The following is a 21,407-nucleotide window of genomic DNA, read 5'->3' as shown; positions in this document are numbered from 1 at the left end:
TGCTGGGTTCGGTAGCGCATCATCGGCAGGACATTTTCTGTTGATTTTATTGATATATTGGATTAATCACTTCTTAAAATTACTCATTGTTGAAATAACATCAAAACGTTCCACGCAATATATTTCAAACATCCAAACGATCGTATATTGTTTCGCGCTAAAAAATTTGTTAAATTCATTGACAGTAAAACGGTATCTCATATACGGTTTTTAGAAGAATTATCGTTATTTAAGACTTAGGAAAACGTATATGTAGCAACCACGCACAATGTGCGCATTTCTGGCGCGCGCTTCCGTTCAGTGACAATACTTCGACGGACTGGACTGCCGAAGCGAAAGGGTTAATCGATCAAAACTTTGCACAGGTGCGACGAAAGAAGGTTTTACGAAAGTGCAAGATATCTTTGTAAAAGTGGAAGAGGGACGCGATTCGTTAACACGTTGACTGCCACAAAGTTTCTGGTCAGGCCACGTAACCCATATTCGGGTTTCGCTTATTTGACTACTTGCGAAGGATCGTCGTAGGTATTTGAACAGATATTCCATAATAATAAATTGTTAGTTAATAATTAATTGTAATAATAGTTGAACTGTTATAAAATAAAAATACGGAAATGGTTTATTAAAAAAATTATTTAGAATGTAACACTTTAAAGCATTCTATACATAACTGAGGTTGGCCGGGATAATTTGGACAACAAGTTGTTGCTTTCTTCAAATTCTTTTGTGCCTTTGTTCCGTCCATTCGGCGTCTTTTATTTGCATAACATAGTTTGCATGCGCGTCTAATGCTTTTTCCGGAATCATTTTCCCGATCGGCGATATTATGCTGACTCCGTCGAAGACAAGGATCTTTGTATATTCAGACAACCCTAATAATTTTGCAACTAATAATTGTCTAAATATTCTAATATTTATATTTTTTCTCGTTGCAATTTTGTAAACCGACAAAGCGTTTACAACAGAAATTCCCAGAAAGAATCGAATGCCAAGTTCTCTGTACCATTTGATTCCTTTTCTAATTGTGGTGGAATAAGAAACCATTTGGTCGGAATAATCTATACCACACTTTCCTTCGTTCTATTCGACAACAGCTAGTGCTTTTAACGTTGCGAACAAACGAAACGAAAGATCATTCTTGAGACCAGCACTTGAGCGATTCGCATTAATAAAATATCGATGGGAGCACCTAGCAGAGAACGCTTGGTACTGCTGTACGCGTGGCCTGACGGAGACTTCTTTGAAAACACGCGTGGCAGTCAACGTGTTAAGGATTACGTACATATATCGTCCTCGACGATCATTTGCAGAAACTTTAAGAATTTTCCGATACCATTTAGAACCAGCAAGCGTCTCGATACTTGCGTAAACCTCAATTACGTACAATTATCGTAATTAGAATCAAGTAGAATCTCGATGCTTGGAATATTGGGAACATCTCCAACTAAATATTTCAAACCTCGTATACTTCTGATCTTCTGTTTTCTCACTTTCCGTTACGTGCTCCATTTTTCAAGCTCGCTTATAGCGATTGTTGTAAGTGGAGCCTTATTGCTACATAAAACTAGACGGACCATGTTGCAGGCAACAGCTCTACTATTCTTTGCCTCTTCGCCGAAAATTCGACTTGTCTAGTTGCTCGTGACGTGCGCGCGCTTCATCGAGGAAACTCATTTACCCGTGGCAGAATCGCAAGATTCACGCTCTCGAAACGCAGCAGATATTTGACGCGCGGCGAAAAGATATTTGCTCGGTTTCCCTCGGAAAGAGCTTCCTCCGCAGCGTCGAGCCCGATACTCCTGGCAATAAAGTCCACGGGAAAGAACGCCGTTCATTGTTCGTTGCGGTGGTGCTCGAGATTAAAAACCAGCATCCGGTCGACTGGCGGTGGCCGCGCGAGTTTTACGATAATGAAAGCGAACCGGCCGCGCTACAACCGCCCCTGAACGTGTTACACGCGCCTGCAACCGTTCGAAACGATCGTCCACGAGACGACTCGGCTCTCGGCCGTTTCCATCGCTCGACACGTTGCTTTCAATTTCACGCGAATACTTTCCAGCTTCCATTGATCCGCGAAAACGGCGAACGGCCGACTCGAGCAAGCTTTATCCGCCGCTTCAAGAGCGCGGAACGTAATCGTCCGATGCGACCACCGCTCGCGTACCGCTTCCAACGACGCGTTCCGCTCGATAGTCGGCTAAACGAAAGCGAAGATGCTTCACGAGAGGGAATAAATGTGGAATTGTTTCGAGAAACTGGAGCGAACGGGACACGGGTTTCGTTCAACCGTAACTGCTAGAGCTACATATCTATCACGAATTGCACGGTTGCACAGTGTTTGCCTGCTTTATTTTCGCTTACCTCTCGTTGATTTCAAGGACTGTCTAGGTGCGAATGATTCTGCAACAGCGTAGAACGATTGGCTGTGGATGATAGATTCTTTTGCGTTCACTTCGTATCGGTATAATAAATACGAAATTCCAAGCATCTCCATTTATGGGAACGTTCGAACGATCAATATCGTTGTCAGTATTTAAGGTCGTCAACGTCATCGAAGGTAAGAGGCCTTCTAGACCATCTATATATATTATCCGTGCGATAAACTTAGGAGGAGATGTCACAATCGTTGGGTCATCGATTTTGATAAACCTTTTTCTGATTGAATTTAGAGGAAAAACAAGCCGACCCGTATTCTGTCGTTCTTTCTTTTTTTTTTTTTTGGTAAATTCTAGTTATTTAACAAAGATATTAAATATATTCAGTCTATGTTGTAGGAACAATAAATTCCTAGTAATTCCGATTACAAACAGATCTTGGTTACTTTAATAGAATTTTTATAAATCACGATGGAAATTGTACATCGACGTTGAACGTTATTCCGCCATATTGTACTGGCTATTGGTAAACCTGTGACGCTTACTTTCACCGCCAAGTAAAGATACATTCTTTAATTCATCATCGGTTATTTGCAGAATTTTTTAAAGACACGATTAAATATTCTTGATACGCGACAAAATTCAATTGAAATTTCCCAGATAGCGCTCTTGTAACTCGTCCGCTTTCATCGAATGTTCGTTTTGTTGAAAATACTAGTATTTTTCGTATTTTTACGATATGTAGCACTCTATATATCGTAAATTATATAACGCAATTACAGCAGATTAAAAAAAAATAGACAAAGGGGAAAAATTAATGAAAGCAATGAAAAAATGATTGAAAAAAATATTCTATAAAGATATACAGATGGATCTATAAAAAAACAAATAAAACGAGAAAATACAAAACAGCACACAGTTATCGGTCACGAAGGGCATTTGAAATTTAGAGATCAAAAAATGTTAAATATTTTACCAAATAACGAATATTCACAAAAACCACCGAATATGGGACAGCTTATTTTTGCTTTACATTCGGCAGGAAAAGTTTTATCAAAACCGATGACCCAACGATCGTGGCGTCTCCTTATTGGTCGTTGTAACGAAATAATTTCTCTTCGTGGAAATTTCATAAATCTTTACGATTTACCCTAAACGTAATTTCTACGTAACTCTATGTTCTCCGGTGGGAAGGTTCCCGGTTTAAGCGACGACCTAGTTTTAAAGATTAATGTCAATGCTGCGTCCATGTCTCGACTGCGACAGAGAGCAAAATGGTAGAAGGTAGAACGAGACGCAAGAAAAGTCGCGGATCGTACTCACCAGCGAGCAACTGCAGGGAGCCCAGGACTCTGGTGTGCTTAGGCGTTTTCAGTATGTGCGGCAGGAAGCTGGTGACAGCGGCTAACAGGGTGAGCGCGCCGATCAGCGCGATCGCGACACCGATTCCCATGGTGACGGTGCTCGCCTGCCACCAGGCGCTCGGAATGTCCCAAAAGCTAAAATCAAATATTGTCTCTATTGTAGCGTTGCACAGCGTTCTCGTTAAACTGCATTGTTGACAAAATTCCGAGAAAATTGAATTTCAAGTTGTAAATTAACGGGCCGAGCACCGGGGGCGTAACTTTGATTTAAAGCTAAACTCGATTTTCCCGCCGGTTTCCCCTTCTCCACCCTCACCACCCCCCTTCCCTAACGCTAGTATGCACGGTTGCGGTCATTCATTTGTCGTCGCGTTAATTGCAATTGTCGGATCAAATCTGACCTCAGGATACGAAGATCGCTGGCGGAAACGAGTTCAATTATTTTTTTACCGTTACCTAACGTTCGTGAAATTGGCCGGTCAAAGCGAACGGATGTTAAAATTTCGAAACCGGACGAGATAAAAAGCTTATCCAGCCAACCACGCCAAAGTCGACGAACTATCGCGAGAATTTCTGCCCGCGTGCGTTGCGTCGCAAGCTCGCACTGACTTCCGCTCTGTTTTGCGTTCGCGCTGAAAGACATGGGTTCCGACAAAAGCGACGATTGACTGTAGACGACGAGTAGACTGGTTCGAAATATCCGCCACAATTTTGTTTCTTGTTCATTCACACGACATATTTCGTGGTACGGTAGTGTCGTAGACATTTGTTATAAATATTAACTATCTGCTATAGACCGTAAGTCGATGGTAGAAATACTTTAAAATACATTTTTTCCTATCTTTTTGATAAAAAAAAAAAGACACGATACTGTAAGATCAGGATTGGTAAAATAAAATTTGAATTTTTCGATAAATTAACCGAAGTGTAATCGAGATGCAATTACCGGGCTAAAGGGAAAGACTATTCCGTTGCGTGGGAAATTGATTCACGGATATTGGTGAATCTGATTGTAATATAATCTCTATAGATGCTATAAACATGTATCGTATAATAATAATCACAGTATTTAGCTAAGTAGACAAATAAAAACTGTTGATCAACATCGTACGGTGCAGTACACGGTACATTGCAGCGAGACCTTTCTTCCACTTTCAGGCATTTTCACTGTGTTTTTATGTTTTGCACGTACCTTGCACCTGTTTTTCACTCGTTTGTTTACCTTTTGTAGGTAGAATACTCGTAGAAAAATATCCCACTCGTTCCGAACCAGTTACTGCTAAGCGAGTGCTACCATATTTACTTATTTCAAAATCAGTCAACGTGCTATGCACGTCACACGCGCCCTAGAAGCATATTAAAACTGACGTGCATAATTTCTCTTCTCGGTGCAAGAGTTTAAGAAGAACGCACCGGCACACGGTGCTTTAAAACGTTTATCTAAAACGGAACAAACGTCTGTCCAGGTCTCATCCTTTTAATTACTTTACTTTCGCAGCAATACGAACTCGCATAAATAATCGCCGCATCCTGGAAGTAAAAAATGATAAAAATTACGACTTCTTTTAGGTGGGGAAATCGTCTTAAAACGCAATGCTTCGGGCTAATGTCTTCTTTCATCGACTCGAGCGAACGAACGACCGTGCTATCGCCGATGAAGGAAAACGAGTTCCGTGTGCTTCCGGCATTGTGCACGATGCATTGGGTCGCGTTAAAGCCTACTGAACGTGCAGCATTCCGCTTGAATTGACTGACCTGAAACGCAGGACGCGCGGTTTTCCCGATAAAATGTAAACAGTAGGTGAAAAACGCGTCAAAATGCGGCACCGCCTACTAACTCTTCCCCTCTGCTCGCGCAGCTTTTAATTAACGATCTCGAACTCGAAAAATTTCCGAAGCGGCACGAGCTTTCGTTCGATCGCGATGCAAAATTCGCTCGTGATTTTTCTCCCCATCCTCTCTGCCGCTTGAAAACGAGATTGCAGGAAACTAGCACGGATTGTACGCTATGCGCATTTGTAATTCGCAAACCTCTCTAAAAAGTGTTTCGAAAGGATGCGGTTGAACTTTAGAAGCGCGCAATAACAGCAAAACAAGCAAAACAGCCGTAATAAACGCGGATGCAAACATTATTAGTTTCGAAGTTGTAAGATGTTTTCATCGGTGAGGCGTTGCTTCCGTTTAGGGCAAACGATATCCGTCACAAATCTACGTGCACTTTCATCGATTTATTAACACGTTAAACGCCACGACACCCGTTTTCGCGTGCCAGCAAAGTTTCTGGTCATTTGACTACTTGCGAAGGATCGTCGTGGGTATTTGAACAGATATTCCATAATAATAAATTGTTAGTTAATAATTAATTGTAATAATAGTTGAACTGTTATAAAATAAAAATACGGAAATGGTTTATTAAAAAAATTATTTAGAATGTAACACTTTAAAGCATTCTATACATAACTGAGGTTGGCCGGGACAATTTGGACAACAAGTTGTTGCTTTCTTCAAATTCTTTTGTGCCTTTGTTCCGTCCATTCGGCGTCTTTTATTTGCATAACATAGTTTGCATGCGCGTCTAATGCTTCTTCCGGAATCATTTTCTCGATTGGCGATATTATGCTGACTCCGTCGAAGACAAGGATCTTTGTATATTCAGACAACCCTAATAATTTTGCAACTAATAATTGTCTAAATATTCTAATATTTATATTTTTTCTCGTTGCAATTTTGTAAACCGTCAAAGCGTTTACAACAGAAATTCCCAGAAAGAATCGAATGCCAAGTTCTCTGTACCATTTGATTCCTCTTCTAATTGTGGTGGCATAAGAAACCATTTGGTCGGAATAATCTATAGCACACTTTCCTTCGTTCTATTCGACAACAGCTAGTGCTTTTAACGTTGCGAACAAACGAAACGAAAGATCATTCTTGAGACCAGCACTTGAGCGATTCGCATCACTAAAATATCGATGGGAGCACCTAGAAGAGAACGCTTGGTACTGCTGTACGCGTGGCCTGACGGAGATTTCTTTGAAAACACGCGTGGCAGTCAACGTGTTAAAGGCATTTGTTGAAAATGACAACGTGAATTCGCAAATCCATATGCAGATGCGTTAATTACAATAAATAGTAACTAAGAAACACGTCAACGGGAGTCGTAAATTTCCGTTACGATTATAATAATCGACGCCGCGAATAAATCGATCCCCTGATTTCCGTTGACATAATAGTAGTGGTTGAGGTGGTATAACTCTACGATTAACAGAATTATAAAATTTATATTTCCAACTCTTAAGAGTTACACTGATGCGTATGTGTAAGTTAAGTTAGTGATTGATTTAAGGATAGAAACCCGGTAATGACACGTTGACTATTCTAACGATGAAGAATAAGTGAAGTTCAGTGACGATGCTGTGTCGGAGGAAAGCCAATGATGGGTATGTCCAGCGCACGGGACCATCGGATTTGTTGATGACAATTTTGGTTAGGAAAGTGAGGGCGACAGACATTGCTTCTGACTGGATAATAAGAAAGTTGGTAGACTAGGCAGGGTCTTAGCCGCCCTCGATAGAAAGTTGCTAGTGGGTAGCATCGTACGCGAGAAAAACTAACTTCCCGCGTCAAGCCGTAGTAGACAATAATCTTTAGAAAAAAGATATTTGTTCCGTCTGAAGGACCTTAGCTAGAAAATTCCTGAGATTTACGATGGGTCCCTAAGACTATTGAGGGTACGCAGTAAGACTTAACAAAGATAGTTTAAGACGTTCTTTTGTTTTTATCCTTGTAAAAAGGTGCAACAAAGGTTTTTCGGCTCAGAACAATGTGATAGATTTATCCAAAGAATAAAATAATATGATCCTATCTCTAAATAAAGAAATAAAAACAGCATTTCTCGTGAAAAGAATGTGCAGTTGCAGGAATGAGATAGGTAAATACAGATATATTTTATTAGCATCAAACGTATTAATATTTAGAATAGTTTTTACAGATTGGATGTCCTTTTCCATCGAACTTCTCATTTGCTTTGATGTATTAGGTTGTCCGGAAAGTGTCTTCCTTTTGCAAACGTGTTTTCTACAACAATGCACCTTCGTACAAACGTGAAATCAAATCTGTGAAATATCGCGGTGTTTGTCTCAACAGAGCAAAATGGATCGTACGTAGTTCGACAAAATAATATAAAATAAAAAGGTTGCGCGTCTACCGTATCCTCATAAAACGAAAGAAACTTTTCGATATTATAACAGCATGCGGATTTTCCCATAGAGCATTCAAATTAACGATGAATCGTTAATTACCACGTTGGAAATCCGAATGATCTAGTCAAAATACGGGTAGCAAAATGTTTTACTATTCGTCAAGTATGATACGTACGTATACACGTTGGATATTTTTAAATATCACTGGTTCTATCGACACCGAGGATCTTCCTCTGGATTTCGGGAATTCTACTTAATCTGCGTTATGATATAAAAACTAAACAATCTGAAGATGCTGTTACACGCTGAAGAAGTTTGACCTTTTGAAACAGCCACGTGTATTCGGATCACGAACGAACAAAAATATCGGATTGAAGTGGAGCACGATATTTATACCGATTTGGATTTCGACGTTTAGCTGGCTCGTTGCGGCAACGAATCCGCCAAAAATCCCATGAGAAATGATTATTTTTGACATCGTCGAGAGCTACAGATCCTCGTCATGTTCTCCATCAAACGCGTACCACTCGATAATGAAAATATGACAAACTAGTTTCAAGGGCGTCGATCTGTATCTAGCGATTGTTACGCTACCGAGTTAGCTTCGTAGCGAACCATAAAAAAACAGCGAGTTAGATGAATTCGACGTTGAGAAAATTTGGTAAATAGCATAGCAACAATTCCGCTGTGTATTTGAAAAACAAATTTCGCTGGCAAATTCGAGGAAAATAACGAAAGCAACGCTCCGCAACAAGCGCAACCATATTTACAGGAAATTACGTTTTAATCCCAGTTTCGTAACCGATCGACCGCAAAACGCGTCGAGAACGATTCGTTGAAGAACGTGGCAATTGATCGCGCAATATAAATAATTTATACATATAAGTAAATAAAAACGAGCGGGCTACGCGTTATAACGACGAAAGCACACAAACATTTTCAATTTTCACAACTGTTTATCGCTCGTATCACGAGCGACGCAGCACGTCGTTATCTGATATCGTAACTAAGAAACGACTTATGTTATTTTTTCGAAAAAAAAGAAAAGAAAAAAAAGGATTATACTCAGTGGAAAAAGAAACGATACAAAGCAAGTTTATTCTTCTTTCGTACTTACGGAACCAGCATAACGGAGTATTTCATTCTAGAAAAATTACAAACGGAAGAATTGAGCTGCAGTGAAACGAAATCGTAAGAATAAGAGTACACGTAAGATTTCGTACTTTGTAAATTTATGCGAAAGTGCTTGTCGACAATCCTCTTTTCACATCTGTAAATAGCGTTATATTCCTTCTTCGAACAACTGACACTTCTACTACTGAATTTTAATAGCGTTTTAGCGATGTTCGAGCGTTGTAATATCGCGCCAGTGTTCAGCTCAGACCAGCGAAAAAATATATTTCATATTAAATTAATTGGCAAATATTTCGCGAGGAGTAAAAATAATTCTCAGGGTGTGTTGGTTGTTTCGGTACGCAGGGTATAAAGAGTTAAATCTTAAATTCCTAAATTACCACGATTTGGCGGATCGGCTTCGCCTATAATTTTCCTCTCCTCAATAGCGAACCGCGTTGCGTCTCCGTGAGCTGTCAGGGTCAACGATTTAGCCGAAAGGCGGCGAGCAGGAGGCTAAGCTCCTAACGCTCTAGCGAACAAAGTTTTTCCAAGTTGTCGCCCCGCGGAATTATCCCAACCCTCTGGTGCGAATTATACGACCTCTTACGTCTTCGCCAAGCGAAATTAACTCGCCGATTGTTGGCCGGTGTCTGCGAGCTGGCGAGATGCCGGGGATATCGGGTGACACCTTCGAACTCGCGAGGAAATTGAAGTTTTCCGCGTGGCTGGGTTCGAATAATCCGCGGCGCGACACCTCGAAAGAGACTCGAACGAGGTCGACGAGCGAAGGGTCGCGAAGACCGACGTCGGAGAATTCATATCGCCCGTGCTCCCGAGCGCCTCTTAATAAACACAACTCCGCCAAGTTCTTGTTTCCAAGATATGGCCACTTGAAGTTTCACCGGTCTCGTTTCGTCGAAAAGTAGCTCGTTGCGAATGAGAACACGCGAAATTCCGGCTATTCCTTAAGCGGCTCCGGGAATTTATATCGCGCACTTCAGAAGCAATAAAAAAGGCTTAATAATCGCGGGCCAGCCAACTTCTTGTTTCAGAGATACGGCCGCTCTAAATTCCCTCTAAACTTACCTCGAAAAGCGCTTATACGAGGCATAACTCGTTCTCTACGTTTATCTCGTCCGTTATGGGCTATTCGTACAAAAACCGTGTATCGTACTTAACTCTGTGACTAATTAAGAAAAACATTGGCCCACGTTTGACGGTTACTTTTCATCGTGTCCTAGTGTCCGTCAATAGGTCGTTACGCTGTAAAACATCTGCACTCGGCAGTGAATTATCGTTCTCGGGAAAACCGAATAATTCTGCCAATATGTTTGGCTAGTCATTATGAATGCAAAACTATTATTTATACAGGGTGGTTGGTAACTGGTGGTACAAGCGGAAAGGGGGTGATTCTGCGCGAAGAAAGAAGTCGAAAATATAGAATAAAAATTTCTTTTTTAATTTTTCCATCGAGACAACGATCTACAGTGAGATCCGTTATAACGTACCGCACGCGTACCGAGCGAAAATTCAAAGTCGATTTTCTCGAAAACGAAGCCTCAAACGAAAAGTTTTTATTCTATATTTTCGACTTATTTTTTCGCGTAGAATCACTCCCTTTCCGCTTGTACCACCAGTTACCAACCACCCTGTATATAATTATGCTTAATTAATATACTGTAGCTATTACAATTTTATAATTAACAATTACGGAACCTTAAGATTTTCTACAAGTTTTCCATACGCGTTTAATATCGAGCCCCGTTGCCCGTGTTTCGTACGACGAACGTTTCACAGAACATCAACAGTCTGCGAAAGATTTTCGTAAGCGTGGGTTTCTTCGAGGAAGAATCAAGTATACATATATACATACCTGGAGTATCTGGCGCACTCGTAAACTATTTCGGGAGGGGCGTTCGTCGTCCTGAGCCGTGGATAGTTGCAGCGTCGAAAGGAACTAAAGTACGCGTCTGCCTTTCCTAGCAGTCGTCCCTGAAATGCGGAACACACGCGTACAAACAGACAGGCCGAGCAAGAGTTTGAACGCGAGGCGCTTCAACTATGTTAAAGCATCTCGTGATTCGTTGCAGACCCTTTTACGATCTTCGCGAATTTCCACGAGTACCAAAGAGGCGAGGTCGACGCAATGGCGTCAAGGTTAAACGTTCTCGCACAAATATATTACTAATTTCGCGGAGAATACTGTTTGCGTGTTCTGCCACACGCGTATTTCCAACTATTTTCGTCTCCAGAAGACTTTACTCGCGCGGAAGCTCGTTTAAGAGTTGGCTCGACGACCGATTTCGAGTCAAAGTGGAGGCAACGTAGCGCGTTTGAATTTCACGAGAAAATCGCGTACTTCGAATCGGTTACTTTCGCGCTTGCATTTTCCAGTGGATCTTGGCCGGGTTAATGGTGCTCGGCGCTGAAGGAAAACAACTCGCCGAGACAAGGGAGAAGGAGCGCAGAAGAGATCGTTACTCTTACACTTATACCCTCTTACTCTTTACACGAGATTCGCCATGGTTTTGTATTAGAACTCGATTCACGAGCGAAATCGTTGACCCGGTGCCAAGTAGTTTCTTCGGCGAGAGATTAAGTTTTGCAGCGGTGTCCTGCGCGTCGTATCTTGGACGTTTTTCTTGCCTCGCGAAGCATCGTAAAACCGCGCGCCGTTTCGCTTCGCAGTGGAACAAGCGGCTAAAAGTCGGACAGCATTTCCTGGGATATTATTCTTGGTCGAAGCAGTGGGAAATTCGATTGTTCGCCGTGAAGCGGCTCTTCGAACCGACTTCTCCCTTCGACCTTACGCCCTTCGTTCAATGTCCACAACGATACAGAGAAAGCTTCTAGAGGTCCTCGCACCAAAGATAATTCGCGCCATCGAAAACGACCGACGTGTACGAATTGTCTCGTCAGATCGTGTTTTCTGCAGCTACAGAAAAACGCAAAAAGCGAAACGAAGCGCCAGATCCGTCTTCTAATCGCACGCGCTTCGCCACGCTTCGTCTAGCGAGATTTCTGCTGAAACGAACAGATCCGACTGCTTCTTCGACTGCGTGCGAAGACGCGAGCGCAGCAAAGCAAATGTAAATTCACTTATGCATTTATTCATCTCGCTACTCGAGTATTTTCTAAGCCATTTAGAGCCTCCTTCTGCGTTTCGCTGCTCAAGGAGGATATATACGTTTCGAAGGGACACTCGTGCACGGCATGTTGACGTCGAAATTATTCATCGACTGCTTTTTCCGGCCGTTCCTCGTGTCGGCTTAACGACGAGTCGCTTCGAGAAGAACGTCTCGGACCTAGCGCAGCTCCGCTAATTTCACGAACAATTTGCTCCAATTTCGCCCTGTACTTTCCATTCATTCATACACCGAATGGGTACACTGGAACGTCGATTAAAACTGGCTTCGAGATAAATCCAGAGCTACAGTTAATCACGCAACGTTAGCTGAAACTTGTAACTCGTTGCTGTCTGGTGTACATTCTGCGTGCAGGAGAAGTCGCGTCTTTTGTTTCTCGTGTTCGACGAGGGCGATTTTAGAATCCAAAATGGCCTTTTAGTTCGAGACACAGTTCGGTCGCCTTGAAAGATTTTTACAGGAAATGAATTTTGAAAATCTTAGCTCACCGTAGAAGAACCAAAGATACAAATGCTAGAAAAAAGAATGTTTTAATACCTTCGATATTTCTACACGTATATGTGGTAAAACAAGCAACGTATTTAAAATTACGAGGAGGGTGGACAAGCACATGCTTGGCTTGGAAATCAAAGAGGAAAACAATGTTGATAACACGCAGTTGATTGGCAATATATTGAACTTTAAAGTTATTCCTTTGTAAAATATGGAAATACCGACGTATTTAACCTTAAAAAGCGAACAATTTTGTTAACGCGAAACTGTTCAACGTAATGGATTTTGAAATTTCCCCTATAAAACATGGAAAATGCGACTTATCCGGTTCTTTGTCCGTATTCTCTCGTACGTTCAAAAACTATCGCCAACGCTTCAGGAACTAACCAGGTGACTCAAAAAAGGATTGTATCGCGTATGGCATCTACGTCGGACGATCAAAGATCCGGATAACCGAAATCGGTGGAAACCGCGGATAATCGGTGGAAACTTCGGTTGATCGAAGCCACGAACTGTACTTGGACACTTTCAGCCGAAAGGAACGCCGTAACGTTAATCTGTTGTAAGAACCGGCAAGAGAAATACGAGGTGGATACGATCGTTTCCGATGAAGTCCGTGTATCAGAGCAGAAAGAGAGGGAAAGGGTGCGGTTCACGCGGCAAGTTTGTACGGCAGCTCGGAAAATGCTTTATTACTTCACTTATTGCACGGTTCACAAAGCAATCTTTCTCGTAATTTTGTTCCAAAGCATCGGCGAGGCAAGTTGTACGCGTCTCGACTGTTTCTTCGCTGGGGCGAAAGAATTGCACGGGATATCCACGAACGGAATAATTGGCAGCAAAGAAGAAGGAGAAGATAGAAACTCGGCGAGAAATTCGAGAAACGGAGAGGGGAGACTCGCAGGAGCGTTAAAAGAGAAACGTCGACGCGAACGAGTTTTTCTGGAAAGTTGGGCGAATCCGGGCCACAGGGAGCCTGCAAGAATATCCCTAGCTCCTTTCAAGAGCCAGTACTCGAGCCCAATTTGCGAAACAAGCGTCGTTCCTCCGTCCGTAGCCGAGTTAAGTGGAGTCGGTCTACGTCCCGTTGGGACGCGATCGCGAGATCCCGGTGACGTCGCATGACCCTCTGACAAGGGGAGTTCGTTTGCAATCTAATTCAGTCGTCTTGAAAGGAGTCTGGCATTGGCCAGGTAACGCCCAACAATTCCTACGAGTTGCAAAGTTCCGGTACCTACAGTCAACCCGTGGCCTCGTCACCGACCCGAATCCCATTTCTCCCGTAACGAACCGTGCCTCGCGAGTTTTCATCCCTCTTTGGTCTTTGCGGGTTAGTTTGTCGGTTTTAGTACACGAACGCGTGACACAGTATCTCCGAGCAACATAGAAACTTTATGATTTAACCCATTTGACCCTGCAGAACATATATGTCCCAGCAAACATTTCTGATTTCTCTGTTTGCTTGATCCTTCCGAGTAGTTTTTATTATTTTTATGGCCAGCACACGCATCGACGCTTCAATCGATTACAGTAACTGCGCGTGGACGTTAATAGAATACGTGTAAATTAAGGAGAAACTAATGTCTTAAATCATCGAGTAACGGATGTAAATCGTTTCTTTAAAAATTGGCGATTTCGTCGACCTGTATATTTGGTGGTTTTTTATTTAAAAATGTTAGGACCATTTTTGTCTGACCTGTGTCTTAGACACTGACGCAGAACGACTTATCTCACTTTTGCAGATGCCAATATCTCCAGCTAATGAATATTTCATACGTAGAGTAGTCTCCTTAAAATCAATGGCGCGTATGTTCGTGTAACTGTAAAGTTTGCGTAATGTTTTACTTTTACCAGCATAACCGAACGTATAACCAACGAAATAGATTCTGGGTAGAAATTTGTTTCGTCCGTTACATGCTATCGCGATAAATGTTGCACGATTCATTAGACAAGATGTAATAAAATTACACGACACGGAGCGCTCGCATCAAACATTCCATCCACGCTGCATTTACATTTCTTTCGACCGAATAAATTCCATCGTTCGAGTAGGAATCTGGTGCACTTGTTGAACTCGTTTGTTGTCAACCCATCCACACGGTTCGTTACATCTCGTAATCACGTTGCCCGGGAACAGCATTTTCCTCCCACGCGTAACGTCGCCGCTAAACAATTTCGTGCAAAATCTGTAATTCGCCAATTTCGGAGCTCATCGGTATGCTAATGCACCGCTGGCACACGTATCCCCCGGCTTTTGGCTTTCGGTCCAGCCAAGACTCTCAATTGAAAATACTTGCTTGAGAATTCAGCATCGACTGCAGCAACCATCTTCCCTCGTCCAGATTAATCTTCCAAAGGAGGAGATCGGTTTTATTCGCAAATTTTCATCGAGCAAATTTACGTGTTCCGTTTACTATGCATCTCAAGGCTGCAGGAGTATTACCGCTACGAACTATGTACGAGGAATAACGTTAAACGAAAGCAAATTGCCGCTGTTTTTCGCTAGACAATTTGACAGACACGTGGAAGGCTGCCGATGAGAGACGAAAGCTCGCGCGTGTCGAATAAAGAAAGCAACGAACAGAAAACTGTCAAACTTCGAATAAATAAAAATGACTTGGAAAAGTGGACTTGTCGCGTTTATCTCTAGCGAGTTTTATTTGCTAAGCGTTTCACGGTAAGAATTATTATTATCTAACACCGATGAATGCGGTTTTGACGAAGCTTTCTCGCCAGAGAATCGTCCGACTCGTGTCAGTTCGTCGAAATTTATATCGACTGGCATATAATTGCATCGCACTTCGTTATACCGGCAGAATCAACAGCTAATGAAGAGAATTAGCGAACCGTTTACCGTAGAAGGGACGGGCCGAGGTTAACGAGGTTCGACGGGAAGTCTTGAATTTCGCGTTTCCAAGTTTCGTCGTTTCGTTTGGCGCGCCCGAGTCGGAAAGCGGAAAGTTGCTCGCTATTTAACAGCGACGTAATATCGAGAAAGTTTCGGTCGCGTTACACGTGTAATCCCCGCCTCCATCCGTATCCGCGTTTATCGTATTTGTTCAAAAGGGCAAATAACGTAATAATTTAATCGCTATCGCAACTTTGCCAAAGCGATCGTTGCCAACACGCTGTATTTGCCCGGTACGTTCGATTTATCCAACTGTTTTTCAACATCATACGATGGACAAACACTCGGAACACGCGCGTAAATCGGATCAAACGCGTGTCTCTAAATAAACGTAAACGCGATTAAACGAATATTCAAAGAATAAGATCGTTTAATTACATTGATCCTAAACGTTCGATGTACCCGGCTACTATTTGCACCACACGAAGCCCAGTCGGTCGCGACGAACAATCGTCGAAAACTGTCACAACTTTTTAGTAGACCATCTGATGGACAAGTCGAGGACCGTTAATGCGCGACGAAAGCTCGCGTGTCTAACTCGAGAACACCACAGAGCAGCGAAGAGAAAAGTTGCGAACCTACTACGGTTTCTTTGGATCTTTGTTTTCCGAGCAACGTCTTCGCATCCCCGGAGACATTAATATGGCTTGTCGCTAGCGATAGAGTTCCCAAGCAAGTTGGACGGGTAGTTCGACGTGTCGCGTGCTGCAGGTTTCGCAGCTCGAAATTGTCAGAGCTACGCGGCAATTTAATGCCCCCACGATCGACAGAATGATTTTCGTTTCCTAACTTCCACCGGTTACGTCTTCTGAGCCGTTCGACGTACTTTCTCGTACGTGAAAACACGCGACTAATCCTTCTCTGATGTATTTGTGATTGTTCGGCTTACCGATCAGGTTTCGAGGTATTCGTAGAGCGACGATATCGCGCGAAAGCAAGACACGAGACTCGAAAGCTACGTCCCTCGCGCGTTTCTGAGATTCGCTCATTTCTTGGCTGTTCGTATCTTTTACGTTATCAACCGATTCACAAGCAGACTTTCTTCGGTAAAATGGTTGGAATTAAAAAAACAACACGCGAAAATTAAAAATGCGAAAAGTCATTTCTGCAGCGGCTCGTAACGAGGATTACGCGTTGAGATTTCAACGTTAAAGGTGAATATCTTCACCACGGTAAGACTAGGCTTGTCAAACATTGAATGGCGTAAAGATAACACAGCAAACAACGTATCGTGAAAATAGTAAACAAACTGTGAGAAAGTCAACCTACGCTACGAGTACTTCAACGGTACGTTGCAGTGTTCGCGAGAAGAAAGCGCAACGTACTATCGAAAACAGGATGAAGAGAAGCCGAAGAACCACAAATATGTCATCCAACGTCCGGCATCGTGGAACATTAAAATCTAACGTTCTCTTTCTCTGTTCGTTGAGACGCGTTCGTCGTTGAACAAAAACGACGTTGTACGCTTTCGTGACTATGTAGCAAAGCTAACGGTCCGATGAAAGCTCGATAGTATCAAAGAACATCGGCAAACGTCGACGTCTTTTTAACGACTTCTTTCACCAGAGACAGAAAGCTCGTATCCTCCGCCCAGGTGCTTTAAATAGGCGTTCTTCTTCTTTTTTCCAGGCGGCGTTCTTCGCACACCGCCTGCTACCAACCGACAGAGAGAAAAAACGAGCAAGACGACAGGATGCGGCGGACGTCCTTCCTGCAACTGTTTTCGACGATCAACCGTGAGGAACGATAACAATAATAAATATAAACGCGATGTTTACAAGTAGGTACGTATTTATTTACCGTCACCCGTTAGAGTCTCGGTGATGGAATTCGACGAGGGTTTTATTCTAAGTCGTCTGCGTGTACGATGTTTAACAAGTACTTATTCGTCAAGAGTTGTCACCTTCCGGATCATGGAATTCGATGTAACGCTGAAGAAATTTCTATCAAGATTTATTCTATGTCGATAACGAGGCAGAGTGTCGCGGTTCTTACTATAAAATATCGGGGCAAGTGATTCATTCGCGTCTCCAATAAATAGTTACAATCGCGTTGCGTCGTATCACGACGAACCGACACCTAACGAAACCGTGGGTCGTCGAAAACCCAAGTTTATCAACATCGGATTATAGAGATGCGTGTGAAAACGAAGCTGGTTGCTCGATAACTGGCGACGCAACGTTATGAATCGGAATTACGCTCGTTTCACTTTGCGCTCGGCGGGACAATCTACCGGGCCGGTATTTATTAATTCAACGACGATGTTTAATTTACGAAACCCGTTGTCAGCGATACGAATCGATCGATGTCGAACGCAACTGATATCTCGCCGACTCGATAACCTATCAGAGACAAAATCATGACCGATCCTCTGGTCGTTCTTTCGCTCGACGCTGCAATTACGTGTTTATTTGCTGCGGACGATCGCGACGACGTTCAATCGACGATCGCGTAAATCTCGCAACGGCTGAGAAAGAAGAATTTGGAACGTTGACTTGCAGCATTGACGGACACTGTTCGGCTCTTAGCCGGTGAGTTACGAGGCGACGAAACGATTCCGTGGACTCGGTTCGTTCCGAAAGGCGATAAATTTGCGAAAATGATCGATCCGTCATCGCGTTACGAGTCGCTGGCCACCTCGTAGCCGGTCTGTCGCCGCAGCGAGCAGTAAGACGCGAATCGCGAGGGAATGGAACCGCGAGAAGCCTATTTGGAATATTAATTTGTAGAAATATCCGCGATCCAACCGTCGCAGAGCTGGAAGAAAGGAGATTATCGTCGACTCTTTTCAGTGCTACGACACGGAACAAAGAGCTAAAAGTGGATCTTTCTGTAAGCGTAAGTCCGAACAAACGTATAGATTTGCTGTCGTTGTGAGACGCTTACGTTATAATACATGGAACGAGCATACGCGTAAACGATCTTCAACTAGCGCATTTGCATCAGACGTACTTACGCGTCTGACGCTTATAGGAAATTCTACATTAACGGCTCTGCGAATTTATAACTGCGACGAAAAAGACATTCGTCCTTTGTAGGATCGTAAAAACGAGCAAACGTCCAAAGCATACATCGCGACATCTCGTAAATAAAATGAACAGCTATGTGCATTAGGTAAGAAATAAACGACTGTTCGTTTCTAATTAATCAGAGGCATGCTTTCTTTCGTTTCTACGATTATTTATCATCTGTCCATCGACAGTTTGTTATTCTCTTCTCGATAAAAGTCTCATCGTTACGATTTTAAACTCAACTGTCAGACAAACCGCGTTACGTATGGAACGACTCGACATATTTCACGAGATTTTACGAAACTAATTTCAAACTTGAACTAACTTCAGTTCGTAAATTGACATGAACAAACATTTCGCAAGTTATAACGTTGTAATTCTTTGCGTTGACACGCGTTCGTCTATCACGCGAACTATATGAACACAGTTAAGCGAGATTGGCGATTGAAACACAGTTAGGTTTTTCCTCGCGACTCGTGGAAAACTCTCAAAGACGGAGGTGGAAAAGGCGTCGACTCACCTGAATCCAGTAAGGCAGGTAAAATCCGGAGCAGGCGAGAATCGATGCTACGGTGGACAGAGTCGCCCACAACACGCACAGCACTGTCATCTCATCAGTTTAAAAGCGTCTCTCCTCTGTCTTCGCCGCTGGTTCCTCGCTGTCTCTCTCCGTCTCTCGGCCGCTCTCTTCTCCTCTATCCTACTCGCGCATCGCCAACGAAACTGCTATTCGAAACGTGGCAGCCGTCGCGATCCGGGAGAGGATTCCGCTTCACACACCGACGTCTTCGAAGCTCGTTCTTTCTCGACACTCGCGAAATCCACTTGTCACGGTTGTTCGAAACCTCGCCAGTTCTTCCAGCTGCGCTCTTTCCTGGCGTACACTGGCAACGGAATTGTCGAGCCTGATCGCAGAAAGGCTGGGCGAAGATCTTCCCGATGCCGCGCGAACTCACTTTTTACACTGAGAGACGCGAACGCGGAGAAACGTCGCGTTTGGAAGGCGGTCGCGCGTCGAGTACGCCGCCAGAGATGAGAATAGATCGGTTAATAGGTCGGTCGTTCCACGGAAAGACCTGAACAGAGACTCACGGTCAAGGTTCGCGGTGGCCGTGTTTGCTCGCGTTCGCGTGCCCTGGACACAGTTTCGCCTCTCTTCCCAGCTTCTAACGACGATCCATCTGTTCGGCTACAGTCTCTCACCACCTACGATACACTGTTGATCGATTTGTCGTCGAATCGGTGGAAAGTAAAAACGATTAAAGCACAGGTTCGTCGGGAGGCGGCATGATCGCGAGCGTCAGCACGTTACAAGGGAACAGTTTCTCTCGGCAGTACGAGAGCGGTTTTGTTAATTATAGCCGGAGCGAGGCGCGGCGAAGCGCATGCAGCCACGCCGTGCGTTCGTCGGCTCTCGAGAGAAATTCATCGCGTCGTTAGGTCGCGCGCGCGCGCGCGAGATCCGCCTTCGGGTATCAGGATGAAAGAAGAACGGAACGTGACGAGAGAAAAATAGGAAAAAGAGGATCGACGGAGAGGTAAAAAGGGAGTAACGTTTCTTGCGGACACTTTGGTCGATGCAATCGTTTAATTATAAACACGCGACAGGCTCTTGGTGGTTTTTTTTTCTCCACGTTGGAGAAATTATCGAGGGAAGCCGACACGAAACAGAGAGAAAGAGAGACAGGAAAGAGGCGGATAGCGAGGGACGACTGGCCAACCGAGTGGAGGTGCTCGGCGCCGCTTCGTGACTGCGACTGAGCCTCGACTCGCTTCAGCCGAGCTCCGCTTTCCACCGCTTCTGTCGGTCTGTCGCGGTGCGCGCCGCCTCGCCGAGTGCCAAGGCGCGCGCTCCGCTCTCCCACTCGTCCACCCTCTGCCCCCATGCCGACTGGCGAACATGTGTGCGCGTGCTGTGACCGCAGCGGCTCCTCCGACCCCCGCCAAACCCTACCGATACCCGTTCTTCGCCGTACTTTCGTCTTCCTTTCGCCTTTCCTTAACACTTTCCAAAGTAGAAAAAAAAAAAAAAAAAGAAGAAATTTGTAATTAAGGTGGCCAACTAGTTCCATCTAGCCTTCTGCTTCTGGCTACCTGTTGATGGCTTTCTTGCATTATCACCGCGACAAACTTTTCGTTTGTTATCCACCGGTTCATTTGCACCAGCCTGAAATCCCGTGAGACCACCGCCGGATTTTGTTCGTTCGACTTCCTCAGGGCAGTGTCGCTCGGTGCCTGCGAACGTCGATCTTCGCTCTAATTACGTTGTTAGGAAAGTTTAATTTATTTGTGAGGTTGGAGGGTTCAGTTTCTCGCGATCCATACGTCGTAGGTCTAAATTCGTACGAGTAAAGTCAGGGAGAGCGTGTGGTTCGAAACAGGGGGAGAATGAAAAATAAGGAAATTGAGTCGGAGATTTCATTTCTGAGAAAAAGTTAGCCAGCGTGTTTAAGTTTAATTGCGAACTCGTCAGAAGAAAAGGATCGATAGCGAGTTATTCTCGTCCGCGTTTCTTTTTAGAAAAGAACTATTTATAATCAATGATGTGTACGCGTTATTTTGTTCTATTCTTCTGTGGAAACGAATCAAGTAATTTTTACGTCGTTCCAAAGGCTGTGATCATCTTGTCAGAAAATTTCAATTTGTGTACTTGACTTTCTCTCATATTCTTTGCGCGATGTTTAGTAACCGATGTTTCGATATCGATGGTGCAGATAATATTCCAATAATCTTCAATGTCGTAAACTCGAATGAAATTGCAATAATTTCTGGCCTGTTACGAAAGAAATCTGCAAG

At 43.5% G+C, this 21,407-nt stretch overlaps 1 protein-coding gene across 2 annotated transcripts in view; it reads right to left on the bottom strand.

The window, feature by feature from the left end:
• The window catches only part of LOC117237685 (LHFPL tetraspan subfamily member 6 protein-like), a 28,737-nt gene extending 8,286 nt beyond the window's left edge, over window positions 1-20,451 (bottom strand). Inside the window, exons 1-3 of one of the 2 annotated variants that reach the window (XM_033501935.1) lie at window positions 19,132-20,451; window positions 10,928-11,046; window positions 3,699-3,874 (exon numbers count right to left, since the gene is read on the bottom strand). In XM_033501935.1, the coding sequence (XP_033357826.1) occupies window positions 3,699-3,874; window positions 10,928-11,046; window positions 19,132-19,221 (385 nt within the window). In that variant the 5' untranslated portion in view covers window positions 19,222-20,451. The remainder of the gene's footprint in view (window positions 1-3,698; window positions 3,875-10,927; window positions 11,047-19,131) is intronic. The other variant, XM_033501934.1, reaches the window with a different exon arrangement.
• Window positions 20,452-21,407: the final 956 nt, after the last annotated feature.

Source organism: Bombus vosnesenskii, unplaced genomic scaffold (assembly GCF_011952255.1).
Source record: "Bombus vosnesenskii isolate JDL3184/JDL3185 unplaced genomic scaffold, Bvos_JDL3184-5_v1.1 scf7180000013397, whole genome shotgun sequence".
Taxonomy (NCBI): domain Eukaryota; kingdom Metazoa; phylum Arthropoda; class Insecta; order Hymenoptera; family Apidae; genus Bombus; species Bombus vosnesenskii.
The sequence above is the reverse complement of the archived record's forward strand: the minus strand, read 5'-3'. Positions and strand labels throughout refer to the sequence as shown.